Source organism: Malassezia pachydermatis (assembly GCF_001278385.1).
Source record: "Malassezia pachydermatis strain CBS 1879 chromosome Unknown scaffold9, whole genome shotgun sequence".
Taxonomy (NCBI): domain Eukaryota; kingdom Fungi; phylum Basidiomycota; class Malasseziomycetes; order Malasseziales; family Malasseziaceae; genus Malassezia; species Malassezia pachydermatis.
The window spans coordinates 22377-34205 of NW_017253146.1; the positions used below are offsets into that span (position 1 = coordinate 22377).

Below are 11829 nucleotides of genomic sequence, written 5' to 3' on the forward strand. Positions count from 1 at the left end.
AAAAACACGTCTCGGCGCTGTCGAGATGTACATACTCCACACGCTTCGCGTGCCCATCCACTAGGGTGGAGGCTATGTGAAGGCTACGAAGCGCTGCCAGGCGCAAAGAGTTCACTCCACAGCGTACGTAGCTCTGGCAGCGCAGCAATGACCGGCACGCCATCTTCGCGTGTCCGCGATGCGTTGTCCGGCAACGTCTCATCAAATAGGACTGGTGTAAGTGAACATGAATCGTACCACACGAGTGCCAACCCAACGATGTGGCCATGCGCACGTTGGCCACACTGTCGTCGACAAAGTAGTGACGTGTATGAGGCGATGCTTGAACAGCTTGCTCCGCTGCCAGATAGAACTCAGGCTCGGGTTTGCACGAACTGCGAGAGTGAGTAAGAAAATCGACGTACAAGTCAGGGTTCGCATAGTCGCAAAACACCACAGCATCTACATAGGTTTCCAGCTCAACAAGAGAAAGTACACGGCGTGCATGCTGAGCGTGAGTACTTGCCAAACGTACCACTTTGTAAGCGTTGGTCAGAGCATATACGCGCGTCTTCCTCCGATCGAGTGATTGAAGCAGCTGAATCACCGACGTATCTGGCTTCAAAAGTGTATCTAGAGGCAAAGACACATCGCATTTCTGGTCGTAGTCAAGCGGATCAATGGTATGGTGCCGCACCAACCCGCGAATCGCAAGACCATACTCTTTGTAATAGTGCTTATGCAGGTACTCGGCCTCATCTTCATCGAGTCCAAGCGACATAAAGTAATTGCGAATACGGTCTATCATTAAATCAGCAATCCTTCGTGTGAGCACAGAGCAGACCTACCGTGTTTCCATGTGCGAGTACAATGTATTATCAATATCCAGCCAAACAATCGCCTCCGCTTGACTCGCATCAATGGGGCCGTCAATGAGGGGGTCCATGCCCAAGTATGAGGACCAGGGCTTGTCCAAGGTAGGTCGAGGAGGTGCCATAGGTACAAAGGCCGCAGGTTCACACGAGCGGGACGACACGATGCACGCCAGGTACCGGATGGAGGGTCACGATTGCTTTCTGATGGAGGTGTGTGTGCATATAAAATGCACGGGCCAAAGACCCAGCCAGCTGTTACTACGTTGGTGCCAACGTGTCATGGCAACGTCGCGCGAACGAACTGTGCTTATCACTGTAGGAAGTACGCGATTTGATGCACTTATTAACGCGGCCCTCTCCCCTGCTACCTTGAATGCGCTTCGTGCGTGTTGGGGTCCTGGCGCTTGTATGTACCTACAGTATGGACAGAGCCCCGTCTCATGGCCTGTAGATGCTGTGACACACATACACATGGGCGTGAATGGCCATGCCTTTTCTATGGAAGGTGTCAATGTATTTGCCTTTGCGTATGCACCCCACTTACGAACGTGGATCGAAGCCGCCAGTCTCGTTCTTTCGCATGGAGGTATGTATGTTCGTCATTTACACGCAGGCGCCGGCACCATATTGGAAGTCACACGGTCTACGCCTACTCCACGCCTAATTGTGATTCCAAACACGAATCTCATGCATGACCACCAGCGTGAGTTGGCTGAGCACCTTGCAGCGCAACACGTACTAAGCCTGGGCGACGTGTCGTACGTATGTTTATCGGCTCATTGTACAGCATCTTGTCAAAAATGATACCCAATGTACTCTCACAAACATTCCAACCATTTCCGCCGCAACGCGTCGACGCTGTGCGTCACGTTCTCGCTTCGGTGTGGGATCCATAGACCCTTGGCGTTTTATGTACACACCTACATTATGCAACTGTTGCGCCAAAAACCTTGGCGTAGGCCGGTCGGATTTTTTTTTAACGTTGTTTCGCCTTTAGCCTGAAAGATACGGATATACGCGCCTGGGGACGATGGATTCGAGTTCATCGAAGAACGGGAGTTCATCCAAATCGTCGGGTGGCGCACCCTTTCTATTCCCTTTTCGTTCTAAGCAGTCGTCAACAGTGTCCTCGGTCACTGGCAGTGCCAGTGCACGACTGGTCAAGTCTCAGTCTGATACACTGCGCGATATGCATGCGGCCATAGATAAGCTGCTTCAGCCCAAGTCGTCAACATCTGAGCATAGATCACAGATGCGATACTTGATCGATGCACTTATCCATGAGCCCACACACATGCTGCCGTTACTCGATCCCAAGGTTGCGACGCCACTTGTGTCTTCGCTTACTGTTTTGTGCAGCCGTGTACTGCGTGGTGAGTACGCATACGATGTGCAGCTGTTATCGTGTGAAATGCTGGCTGCTACCTTAAAATATGCAGAGTTGTCGACGCAACAAACGATCGAAGATACAGCCAAAGAAATGACGTCGGCTACAGGTTGGGATGCTACCTTGCCCACGCGAGCGCTTAGCACGCTGGATCGTTCTCTCCTTTTCCATTTGATTGTGCGCTTGACACGTGAAGAGGACTGGGCGATGCCTTTGATCCGAGAACGCCCATGGCAAGCGATTCAAACACTTACATTTCAGCTCACGGCGATTCAGGCGCTCACCCGTGACGGCCGCGATGTGATGCCCTACCGTGGACTGATTGATACACTAACACATTGGCTTTCCAAGGTGTGGGGTACCATGCTAATGCTGCAGGCAAATGAAATGAAGGAAACGTTGCCAGAGTATGAGCACTGTACACGTGTCTTGCTATCTCTCCTTACATCGATTTGCAAGTTTTCTGCTTCGCGTTTGGAGAAAGAGCATATGGAACTGATTTTACGGCGAGCCACCGATCTAATTTTGCATCCTGATATTCCTACCGTGCAGTCCAAGCCTGAGACGGCGACTCCAGATAAGAACAATGCCTTCACAGGCGGCTTTTCGTATTATGGCATTGAAGCGATGAGTCCCTACTTTGGCGTTGCAGTGCCCAGAGAGGCAAGCATGGCGCTGATACCTCCTGTACTTTCCACGCCTGAAAGTCATATCCCCGCGACTATAACGCCTGCGGACCAAGATTTTCCGTCGCTAAGCGAAGTGAATGTACGTCTAATTGCACGTCTTTTAGAGGCTATCATTTGCTATGCGTTCATTCCAACATCATGCATTGCACCTGTGGTCTATGCTCTTTGCCGCGTCATTGGGTTGCCAGTAGCGCGTGCGAACGACATGGACATGATCTTTGTGCTGCGTCTACGCAGTGTCAATGTCACATCAGATCTATGGCCTGTGCTGAACAACGTTTTGCGTAGTCACGTTGTGCACTTGATGCTGCGGCTGGTATACCAAATTTTGTGTACACCACATAAAGAGCCACGTTCCGTGCGTGTTGGCTCCTTGTTGTTTGTCCATGCCACACTGATTTGGAGTGTGCGTGAACGTTTGGAGGAGGAGTCCCTGAGTACGCGTGCGAAGCGTGGTGATGAACCGCCGCCTCTGTTGCCACTTTCCATGGTACAGAGCATGATCCATGGCGCCATTGCACAGGGTGACGACGCATTAGACTTGGCTGTGATGCTGCTCCTTGACGACTTTTTGCCAAAGCGCGAAAGTATGCCGGCGGCACGCCTGCTACCTGATTTGCCACCGCGCGAGAGCCAATCTCCGATTCCTCTATGCCGATTGTATGGCGATGGAAAGAGTCTATCAGACTGGGACGTGCTCCCAGAACTCATCGTGCTGATGAATCGACACATGTCGCGTCTGCGGCGGACAGTCACCACGATGAGTATCACGACCATGGTGCTTCATGCGCTAGTGGTGATCCTGTGTGGCTCCCCTGTGGAAGGCGAAGGCCAAGGACGACCTATCCTTGCCATGCCTTGGGCCGCAGCGACGTTTTGGAAACTGTCGCCGCTGTTGCCGGACGATGTCCTCCTTGATATGGTACGCGAAAACCAGCGCCAGAACTGGTACCTGCCTAGCAATCCCTTGTGGCTGGATCACATGGTCGAGTTGCTGGATACGTTCTACCCTATGGTGCTTCTGGATGCACGCGAAAATGGCGAGGCGCCAGCTCCGAAAGCGCGGTTAGAGACGATACACATGGTGACGCAAGTGTACGAAGCTGTCCAGGACATACCTTCGCTCCGCAATCCCATGATTGAGCGTGTGCTCATGCCGCTTGCGTCGCGCGCCATCCGGCTTGAGACAAATTTGGACATTGGTCGACCACTGCGAAAGATGATACGGCATGCCATCATTGCCTCGGTGCTTGATCCGACGATTGCCGAGGGCAAGGCGATGGAGCATTTTATCAAAGCCATTACGCAGTCCGTGTACAAAGCCGAAACGACACCCACAGATCTCGGTCGACCACTGCAGGCCAAAGCGCAGCACTCGCGCCAGCAGAGTGTGGGTCCACGTGATATGGACGTGCACTCCGGCCTTCAGCTGCGTATGACACGCGCTACGCGCTCGGTGCGTGACTTGATTTTCCTGTTCCATCAGCTAGCGTTCGGTCCCTTGGATCCGTCCAACGTCTCGCCGGAAGAGCTAGAGACACGGCGGATGCAGGACCGCATTCGGACCTGCTCCATGGCGATCTTCCAGAGCTTGCTGCGCATCGTGCGCAACCAGAGCACGCAACCCACAATGCAGTTAGAGCATTTCGAAGCGCCTTGCACAGTACAGGTGCCGTTGCATATTCGACAGTACGTGCTGCGATGGCTGCTGCGCCTTCGTGCGAACCGGAAGCACGCCATCTACTTCCTCAGCAAGGACAGTCCAGAGACTATGACACTTCTATCGACCATTGTACAATCGGACGAAAAGGAAAAGGAGAGCAAGGAGGAAGAGCGTGGCCGTTCCTTGCATCGACGCACAGACTCTGCGGAACAGACCAAGAGTGGACAGCAAGCAGAAAAAGTCGAGGCGGCTGTGAAGCGGGCTTCCTCACGCACGCGGCCATGGTACGTGGATCCCGTGGACTTGGATCTGCCTGAATGTACATGGACGAGCGAGATTTGGCAAGTATACCATCATGACCACAACAATGAGCACGCCCGAATTCCCGATGTGGAGCCCGATGCGTCTACACCGGCATTGCTCCCCATCTCTGAATACCTTTCGACCATCGTCTTCTTACTTCAGAACGAGACGGAATGGGAATTGGTCTCGTGCATTATGGCATTGTTCCCTGCGCAGCTGAGCAATCGCCATCTGTTCTGCGGGCCCAAGACAGTGGCGCAGACGCGGGCCTTGCGCGACTTCGTGTGCCCTCTCCTCTTGGAACAACGACCACTCCCCCACCTTGCGCTCCCTGATGATGTGCGTCGTACCGATTTCTTGGCCATGCTCTATGCCACGCTCAAAGTGCTCGTGTCGTACCAGTCCTTGTTCACGCGTGCGCAGCAGGACGAAATGGTCGAGGCGTTTGTCGCCGGACTAGGTCGTTCGCAGACAACCGCACAACCTTGTACACGGGCCTTGATTGTGGCATGCCATGAGCTTCCGAAATCATTCACGCTGCACGTTACCAACATTCTGGTAAAGCTCTCGACCATCATGTCGTCGATTACGATGAGCGTTCACATCCTCGAACTTCTGGCGGAAATCTGCAGTATCCCGGCCTTGTATGCGAACTTTACAGAGGCCGACTACCGCCGCATCTTTGGAATTGCACTGCAGTACATCCAGTTCCATGAGAGCACTGCGGCAGGCGGCACACGAGAAGACCTTCGCTCGTCGCCCGCCAAGTTCTCACTGTCGCAGTATGTCCTTATGCTGGCCTACAGCAACATTGGACAGTGGTTCACAACGCTTAGGCTAAGTGATCGTCCAAAGCATGCATCGTATATCGCTCAAGGCCTTGTTCTGGCCAATGAAAATTCGCCATCGCTTAGCGACCAAAGCATGGTGTGCTTGGATTTCCTTGCGCGATTCACGTACAGCAATGCGGAATCGAAGCCGGCTCGTTCGCTTCTTCGTATGCTGGTCTCACACAATGATCCCAATGCAGCTCCACCGCAGGGCCGCACTTGGCTCGTCGGTAAAGGCCTGGTCACGATCAACCCACTTCGGCGTGCAGGCACGTTTGAAGTCATTGTGCGCCGACCCAGCGGCACAATCACGATGATCAGCAACTTGGAAAATATGCCGCGTAGCTCCCTGATGGACGATGAACTTTTGGCGCATGTGCTGACCAACGCATTGGAGAATATGCATACTCTCGGACCTCTCTCGCACGAAATTCTTCGCGCACCTACCATGGCAATAAACACGTCAGAAGCTTCGGAGACATCGTCTACCTCTGGGACCCCAGCCACCGCAGAAGCTACGTCGTCGACAGACACAACAGAGTCTGGGGCTGTCGACGACAAGGCTCGTCGCATCCGCGCACAAGAAGCAAACCCGATCTTCTTGGCTTTGCAATTGAGTGCATACCCAGGGAAGGCAACAGATCGCCCTCCTTTCTTGCTCCCAGATGACCGATCTACTGAGCGATTGCTGCGAGCCATGGATCTGACCCCTGTGTACGACTTCCACAAAATCGGTGTTTTGTATGTCGGATACAACCAGACCACAGAAAAGGAAATCTTGGGGAATACCTATGGCTCTACAGCGTACATGCGCTTCCTCTCCCGTCTAGGCACTTTGGTTCCGCTGCGTGATCAGGTTGATGTATACACAGGTGGCCTGGACCGTCAAGCAGATGAACATGGCAAGTACGCCTATGTATGGCGCGACAATACCATGCAAATTGTCTTCCATACGGCTACATTGATGCCCAACCATGAACATGACCCCAACAGTGCGGCCAAGAAAGCTTTGATCGGCAACGATTGGGTCCACATTGTATTTAATGACTCAGGGCGGCCCTACGAATTCGGCACGATCCCTAGTCAGTTCAACTTTGTCAACATTGTCATCTCGCCTCATTCTTCTATGCGCGACTGCGTAGATTATATCGTGAAGGATGATATGTACTTCCACGTCACACTTCAGCGCCGACCTGGCCTCCCTGACTTTTCGCCTGTGGGTGAAGGCTGTTTGGTTTCGTTCGCTGCATTACCTCGTTTCGTTTGCAGCTTGGCGATGCAAAGTGATCTCATGAGCCAAATCTTCCTCGATACAGGCGAATCCATGGTGCCTTACTCGAGCAACTGGGTGACGCGCTTGCACCATGTTGAGCGATTCGAAGCGCAAATGCGAGCAAAGCAGGATGAGCAAGCAAGTCATGAAAACACCACTGTCTATGACTTTACTCAGATGTTATCCAATAAATAATGTATAGATGTATAACTACGACGGAAAGATTAGATCTCTCTACAGCACAAATTTGGTAGTAGAAAGACTACACTCTTCTTAAAGGAAAAAGCAAATATCATCATCATTACAGCTTGCTGAGCACAGCCTCCGCCGACGATTGGGAAAGCTCACCCTCGTCAATCGAAAGATCGACCACCTTCAGGTCATCCACAATCAGAGCGTAGCGGGCAGTACGGGTACCCATACCCTTGGCCGACAGGTCGAGCGTAGCACCCAGGCCCTGCGAGAACTTGGCATCCACATCCGAGGCGAACACAAGGTCATCCTTGCCGCCCTGGTTCACGCCCCAAGCGCTCATCACGAAGGCGTCGTTGGCAGCAATGACCACGATCTCATCAACGCCCTTGCTCTTGAGTTCCTTTTGCTTCGCCATGAAGCCTGGAATGTGGTGCACATGGCATACAGGAGTGAAAGCACCCGGGATGGAGACAATCACCACCTTCTTGCCCTTCCAGCGGTCATGCGATTGGAAAGTGGTCGGAACACCGCAAGCCTTGCCGGACTCGAGTTCAGGCGACCACGGGATGTAGGAGAAAGTAGTGTTAGGAATCACGTCACCCTTCGAAGCAGGCATGTTGGAGTAAGGGAGGGATGTATGAGGCTGATCTGTGCACTGCTTTTAAGGTCCTCATCTGCGCCGGCGCCTATGCATTGCCACTCGATCAGATTCATCAAGGTTATCATCACGTGATCTTGATTGGTAATTCGGGACAGTTCGGGGTGTCTGGCCTGCGTGAACAGGCAGGCTGGAGGCCGGCGTGTGTCTACATTGGCGACAGCAACTGCGACTGTTCTCGTTAAAGATATAATGTCCCTCCTGGCTACTCTGGCGAACTTCGGTTCTTCTTCGTCGGCCGTTGAGGCCACCCCGTCGACCGGTGCCTGGTACGAGGCGTTCTTCCCCGTTGCGCACAACGAGGTATGTATGGCTCATCGTCGTTCCATGCTAACATTTCAGGAGGAGGACAGCGAAGACGAGGAGGAAGAGGAGGAAGAAGAGGAAGAAGAGGATGATGAGGAGGACGACGTACGTACTTTCACAATATAGGGTATGACTAACATCCTGCAGGAGCCTGAGGACGTACGTATTCGCTATGCGCAGCGATCCTAGAATGGTAACTAACATTCGTGTTTAGGTCTACCCAGAGATCTACGAGAGTACGTGGAATACATTCGGGCTAACAACCACAGAGTGCCAGAACTCTCCCGCCTGCGAGTCGGCCCGGCATCACTTTGAGGAGTGCCAGGAGCGCGTTACTGGCGGCAAGGGCTTCGAGGGTGAGGACTGCGTTGAGGAGTTGTACGTATATCAATCCTAGGCATTCGCTAACACCTACAGCTGTATGTATAAGAAGAGACAAGGCGTTGCTAACATGCACCAGTCCACCTCGCTCACTGCGCTCTGGAGTGCACTGCTCCGTACGTACTCACAGCCGCGACATGTCTAACTTGTGCAGGAAGCTGTTTGCCCAGCTTGCCTAAGTTCATAGGCACGATATCGTGTTGTGCATTATCTTTGTACGGTCACTGTACTTGATAGAAATGCATACGTTTGGATGCCATTTTCCATGAGCTGTCTACCAATCGTAGTGAGAGAGCCTTGCAAGGTATATATGGTCCCTATATAATGAAAGCATGGTCGTCTATGCGTCCAGTGCAGTAATGTACAACACTGAGATGTCAGAAGCTGCATTATGGCACATACCATTGTTTCCACGAATGAACGTGTCGCCGTAGTTGCTCTTGAGCACGCCATCCACATGCTCTGTTGTTTCCTCCATAGCAATGTTCATGTAGCCATCCAGACAGGAGAGTGTACCTTCACTGTAAGTGCTTTCCCTACGCGCATCACGTACCGTGGTAATCAATACCAGAGTTCAGGCGCACTACCACCTTTTTCCCAATCACGCCTATACTGTTAGGCCACTACGCAGAAAGAAAACATACTCTTCAGGAAATCATTGGGGCTTCCTGCCTTAACCTGCGTTGAGGCATTGACAGATTCATCCACTGTGGGAGGCGCGGCTGCTGTTTCCTCGGCCATGTCGTTCTTGCAATCCTGAGCGATGCACAGGACGACCAGTCTACGAGGGCATAAATAATTGCAAAATTCATACGCACCACCACAGTGGCCCATGCGACGCTACATGGTGCGAACCTACAATGTAGGAAACCTAGGATGGATATGCACACTGAATGTACATGAGACTTACGTTCATATCTTTCGCATTTGATTTCTTGGCAGATAAAGAAAGAGAAAGAGAGAGAGAGCTGTCTACGTAGACTGTTGCCTTTCAGGCAAGATCGTTCCTTCTGTAGGTAGAGGCGCCATGGCATCCTAGGACCGAAACGTCTGACTTTGGGACTGTGTACATATAGGAGTGAGAGTCCTTTTTTGCAGGAGGTTGGGGGAGAGGCATGTCTCACAATCTCATTGTCCGATCTCGCTCGCTGTCTGTCGGTCAAAACCAAGTCTGGCTTGAATCTGCCCAAATTCGCCCTGCGTCCTCCTCCACACCTGTCCACGGTTCCTTGGCCACCGCCATCCCATCGCCGATGACGTCCCTGCGGGACGACAACCCCTTGCCATTTAGTATGTCATACGCTCCATGTATCACCTCAGTTAACATTAGACTATGATCCCAGGGCCAATCAACGTGCTCCTGATACAGACGAGCCGCTTTTCGGTGGCACACCCTTTCGTGACGCACATACCAGTGAATCACTTACGACATCGAGTGGCTCGCGTCCTTACTATGCGCTACTCAATGTGGACCAAAATGCCACAGAGACCCAAATCCGTGATGCGTACAAAACTCTTGCTATGGCATTCCATCCCGACAAGCATCCGGACGATTCCCGGAAGGAACTAGCCGAAAAGACCTTCCAGGAAATTCACAAAGCATACCAGGTTCTTAGCAACCCTGAGCAGCGCGCTGTGTATGACCATTTTGGCGAAGAAGGCCTGAATTCCACATGGTCTGTTGCTACGCGTGGCCAATCCATGGCGGAAATGCGGGCCGAGTTTGAACGGCAATCACGTCTTCGCCAAGCGGCTGATGCCGAGAGCTTGGTCAACGCGCGTGGCGAGTTTAGCGCGGTGATCAATGCTACATCGCTCTTCCTTCCTCCTGCAAATCGTCTCACTGCGTTGAATCCAGCGCTCGCACCAACGATACAACAGAATCTGACATGGAGCAAGCGTGTTGGTCTCGTTTCATGTGCACAGATCGTTGGCAAACATGGTTTTGACATGCAAATTTCCGATCGCTCCATGGTATCTGTGACGGGGCAACTGATGAGCCGTGGAAATGCTGGTGGCGGCAACCTGGTCGGCACGATCAAGACACAATGGAGTCCCCGCTTCTTTTCCGAGATGAGCGCCTCGCTTCTTCGTCCGCATGTGCTTACAACTAAAGGTCAGTACACGGTGGATGAGAATGTGTTTTTTAACTATGCCATTGTGTCTCAAACGCTGGCTGCCCCGCCGTCTGTGACACTGACATATGGTCAGCGCTTGTCCAGTATCTCGTCCCTGACAGGTTTTACCTCGATCAAGACCGGCACGTACACGCTTGGTGGATGGGGTGCCGATGCAGATGGCCAGCCTCTTCGACAAGATGTGGGAGCCATGGTTGTAGGTGTAACCAAGCAGCAGCCCGACGGCACAGCATGGACATTCCAGTGCACGTTGGCCGACACCAACCAATCGCTGAGCTACGAATGGGCGATGAAAGTGCTGGGTGGTTTCAAGATCAAGACGGGTCTATCGTTGGGCACAGCGACTGGTTTCACCGTCTTTACCAACAGTGAGCGCCGTGTCACTGAGAATGTCCGTGTCATGATGGGCGTCGAGTGTGGGTTGGCGTCTGGTGTCCTGTTCAAGCTGCGTGTGGTGCGGTTGGGCCAGCGATTGGTATTCCCTATTGTTCTTTCTCCGACGTTCCGTGCTGACTTGGTCGCCGCAGCGACGTTGGTCCCTGCAGCGGCGATGGCGCTCTCTCATTACTTCTACTTTGTTCCTGCGCGCAAACGCCTTACAGCTGAGCGCCTCGCGCAATTACGCGAAGAGCGCATGGACGAGATTGAACAGCGTCGTAACTCTGCCGAGCAGACTCGCGAGCTACTTCGGGCGCAGGCACGCAAACGAGCCGAGTCTGAATGGGCCAAGCAAGGCTTGATTGTTTTGCAAGCATACTATGGCCGCCGTGATACCTTCCCTGCTCCGCAGGACCTCTCCCAGGTGACCTTATCTGACAAGGAGCACGTCATGGCTCTCTGGCAACAAGACGCACATCCAGCAGAACCATCCACGTCGCAGCCACTGTGGTGGGATGTACAAGTTCCATTGCAAATGCTTGTCTCGCAGAGCCAGCTCGTTATCCCTGCGGGCCGATCGAAATCCAAGTTGATTGGGTTCTTTGACCCATGCGTCGGCGAACGCAAGCAGCTGTACGTGCGCTTCTTATTCCGTGGTCAGCTGCATGAATTTACGTGCTACGATACAGACGCTGTTGCTGCGCCCCTACGATGTATGTATATCGCACACACTTACACCGCAGCCCAACAGATCATGCCTTCGACATAGACGAA

The 11829-nt window shown here is 52.8% G+C and overlaps 6 protein-coding genes across 6 annotated transcripts; 3 read left to right on the forward strand and 3 right to left on the reverse strand.

Moving 5' to 3' along the window:
* Positions 1 to 83: 83 nt before the first annotated feature.
* Positions 84 to 976, reverse strand: Malapachy_1301 (pyrimidine 5-nucleotidase; the record flags this gene model as incomplete). The annotated part of the gene is made up of 5 exons (XM_018135806.1): positions 84 to 211; positions 238 to 374; positions 405 to 487; positions 515 to 800; positions 828 to 976. 5 exons carry the CDS (start codon positions 974 to 976, stop codon positions 84 to 86), a joined length of 783 nt encoding a protein of 260 aa, XP_017990419.1.
* Positions 977 to 1133: 157 nt separating this feature from the next.
* Malapachy_1307 (tuberin) lies at positions 1134 to 7194 on the forward strand (the record flags this gene model as incomplete). Its single annotated transcript, XM_018135812.1, has 4 exons — positions 1134 to 1260; positions 1306 to 1440; positions 1468 to 1616; positions 1966 to 7194. 4 exons carry the CDS (start codon positions 1134 to 1136, stop codon positions 7192 to 7194), a joined length of 5640 nt encoding a protein of 1879 aa, XP_017990343.1.
* Positions 7195 to 7300: 106 nt separating this feature from the next.
* Positions 7301 to 7810, reverse strand: Malapachy_1298 (peroxisomal membrane protein; the record flags this gene model as incomplete). The annotated part of the gene is made up of 1 exon (XM_018135803.1): positions 7301 to 7810. One exon carries the CDS (start codon positions 7808 to 7810, stop codon positions 7301 to 7303), a length of 510 nt encoding a protein of 169 aa, XP_017990439.1.
* A 234-nt stretch (positions 7811 to 8044) lies between these two features.
* On the forward strand, positions 8045 to 8718 carry Malapachy_1293 (qcr6-ubiquinol--cytochrome-c reductase 17k protein; the record flags this gene model as incomplete). The annotated part of the gene is made up of 6 exons (XM_018135798.1): positions 8045 to 8155; positions 8195 to 8263; positions 8306 to 8317; positions 8373 to 8394; positions 8428 to 8536; positions 8694 to 8718. The coding sequence occupies 6 exons, from the start codon at positions 8045 to 8047 to the stop codon at positions 8716 to 8718; spliced, it is 348 nt and encodes a 115-aa protein (XP_017990427.1).
* A 161-nt stretch (positions 8719 to 8879) lies between these two features.
* Positions 8880 to 9280, reverse strand: Malapachy_1304 (u6 snrna-associated sm-like protein lsm6; the record flags this gene model as incomplete). The annotated part of the gene is made up of 4 exons (XM_018135809.1): positions 8880 to 8908; positions 8942 to 9055; positions 9093 to 9146; positions 9184 to 9280. 4 exons carry the CDS (start codon positions 9278 to 9280, stop codon positions 8880 to 8882), a joined length of 294 nt encoding a protein of 97 aa, XP_017990342.1.
* Positions 9281 to 9792: 512 nt separating this feature from the next.
* On the forward strand, positions 9793 to 11824 carry Malapachy_1310 (hypothetical protein; the record flags this gene model as incomplete). Its single annotated transcript, XM_018135815.1, has 3 exons — positions 9793 to 9829; positions 9870 to 11768; positions 11799 to 11824. The coding sequence occupies 3 exons, from the start codon at positions 9793 to 9795 to the stop codon at positions 11822 to 11824; spliced, it is 1962 nt and encodes a 653-aa protein (XP_017990333.1).
* Between the last annotated feature and the right edge of the window lie 5 nt (positions 11825 to 11829).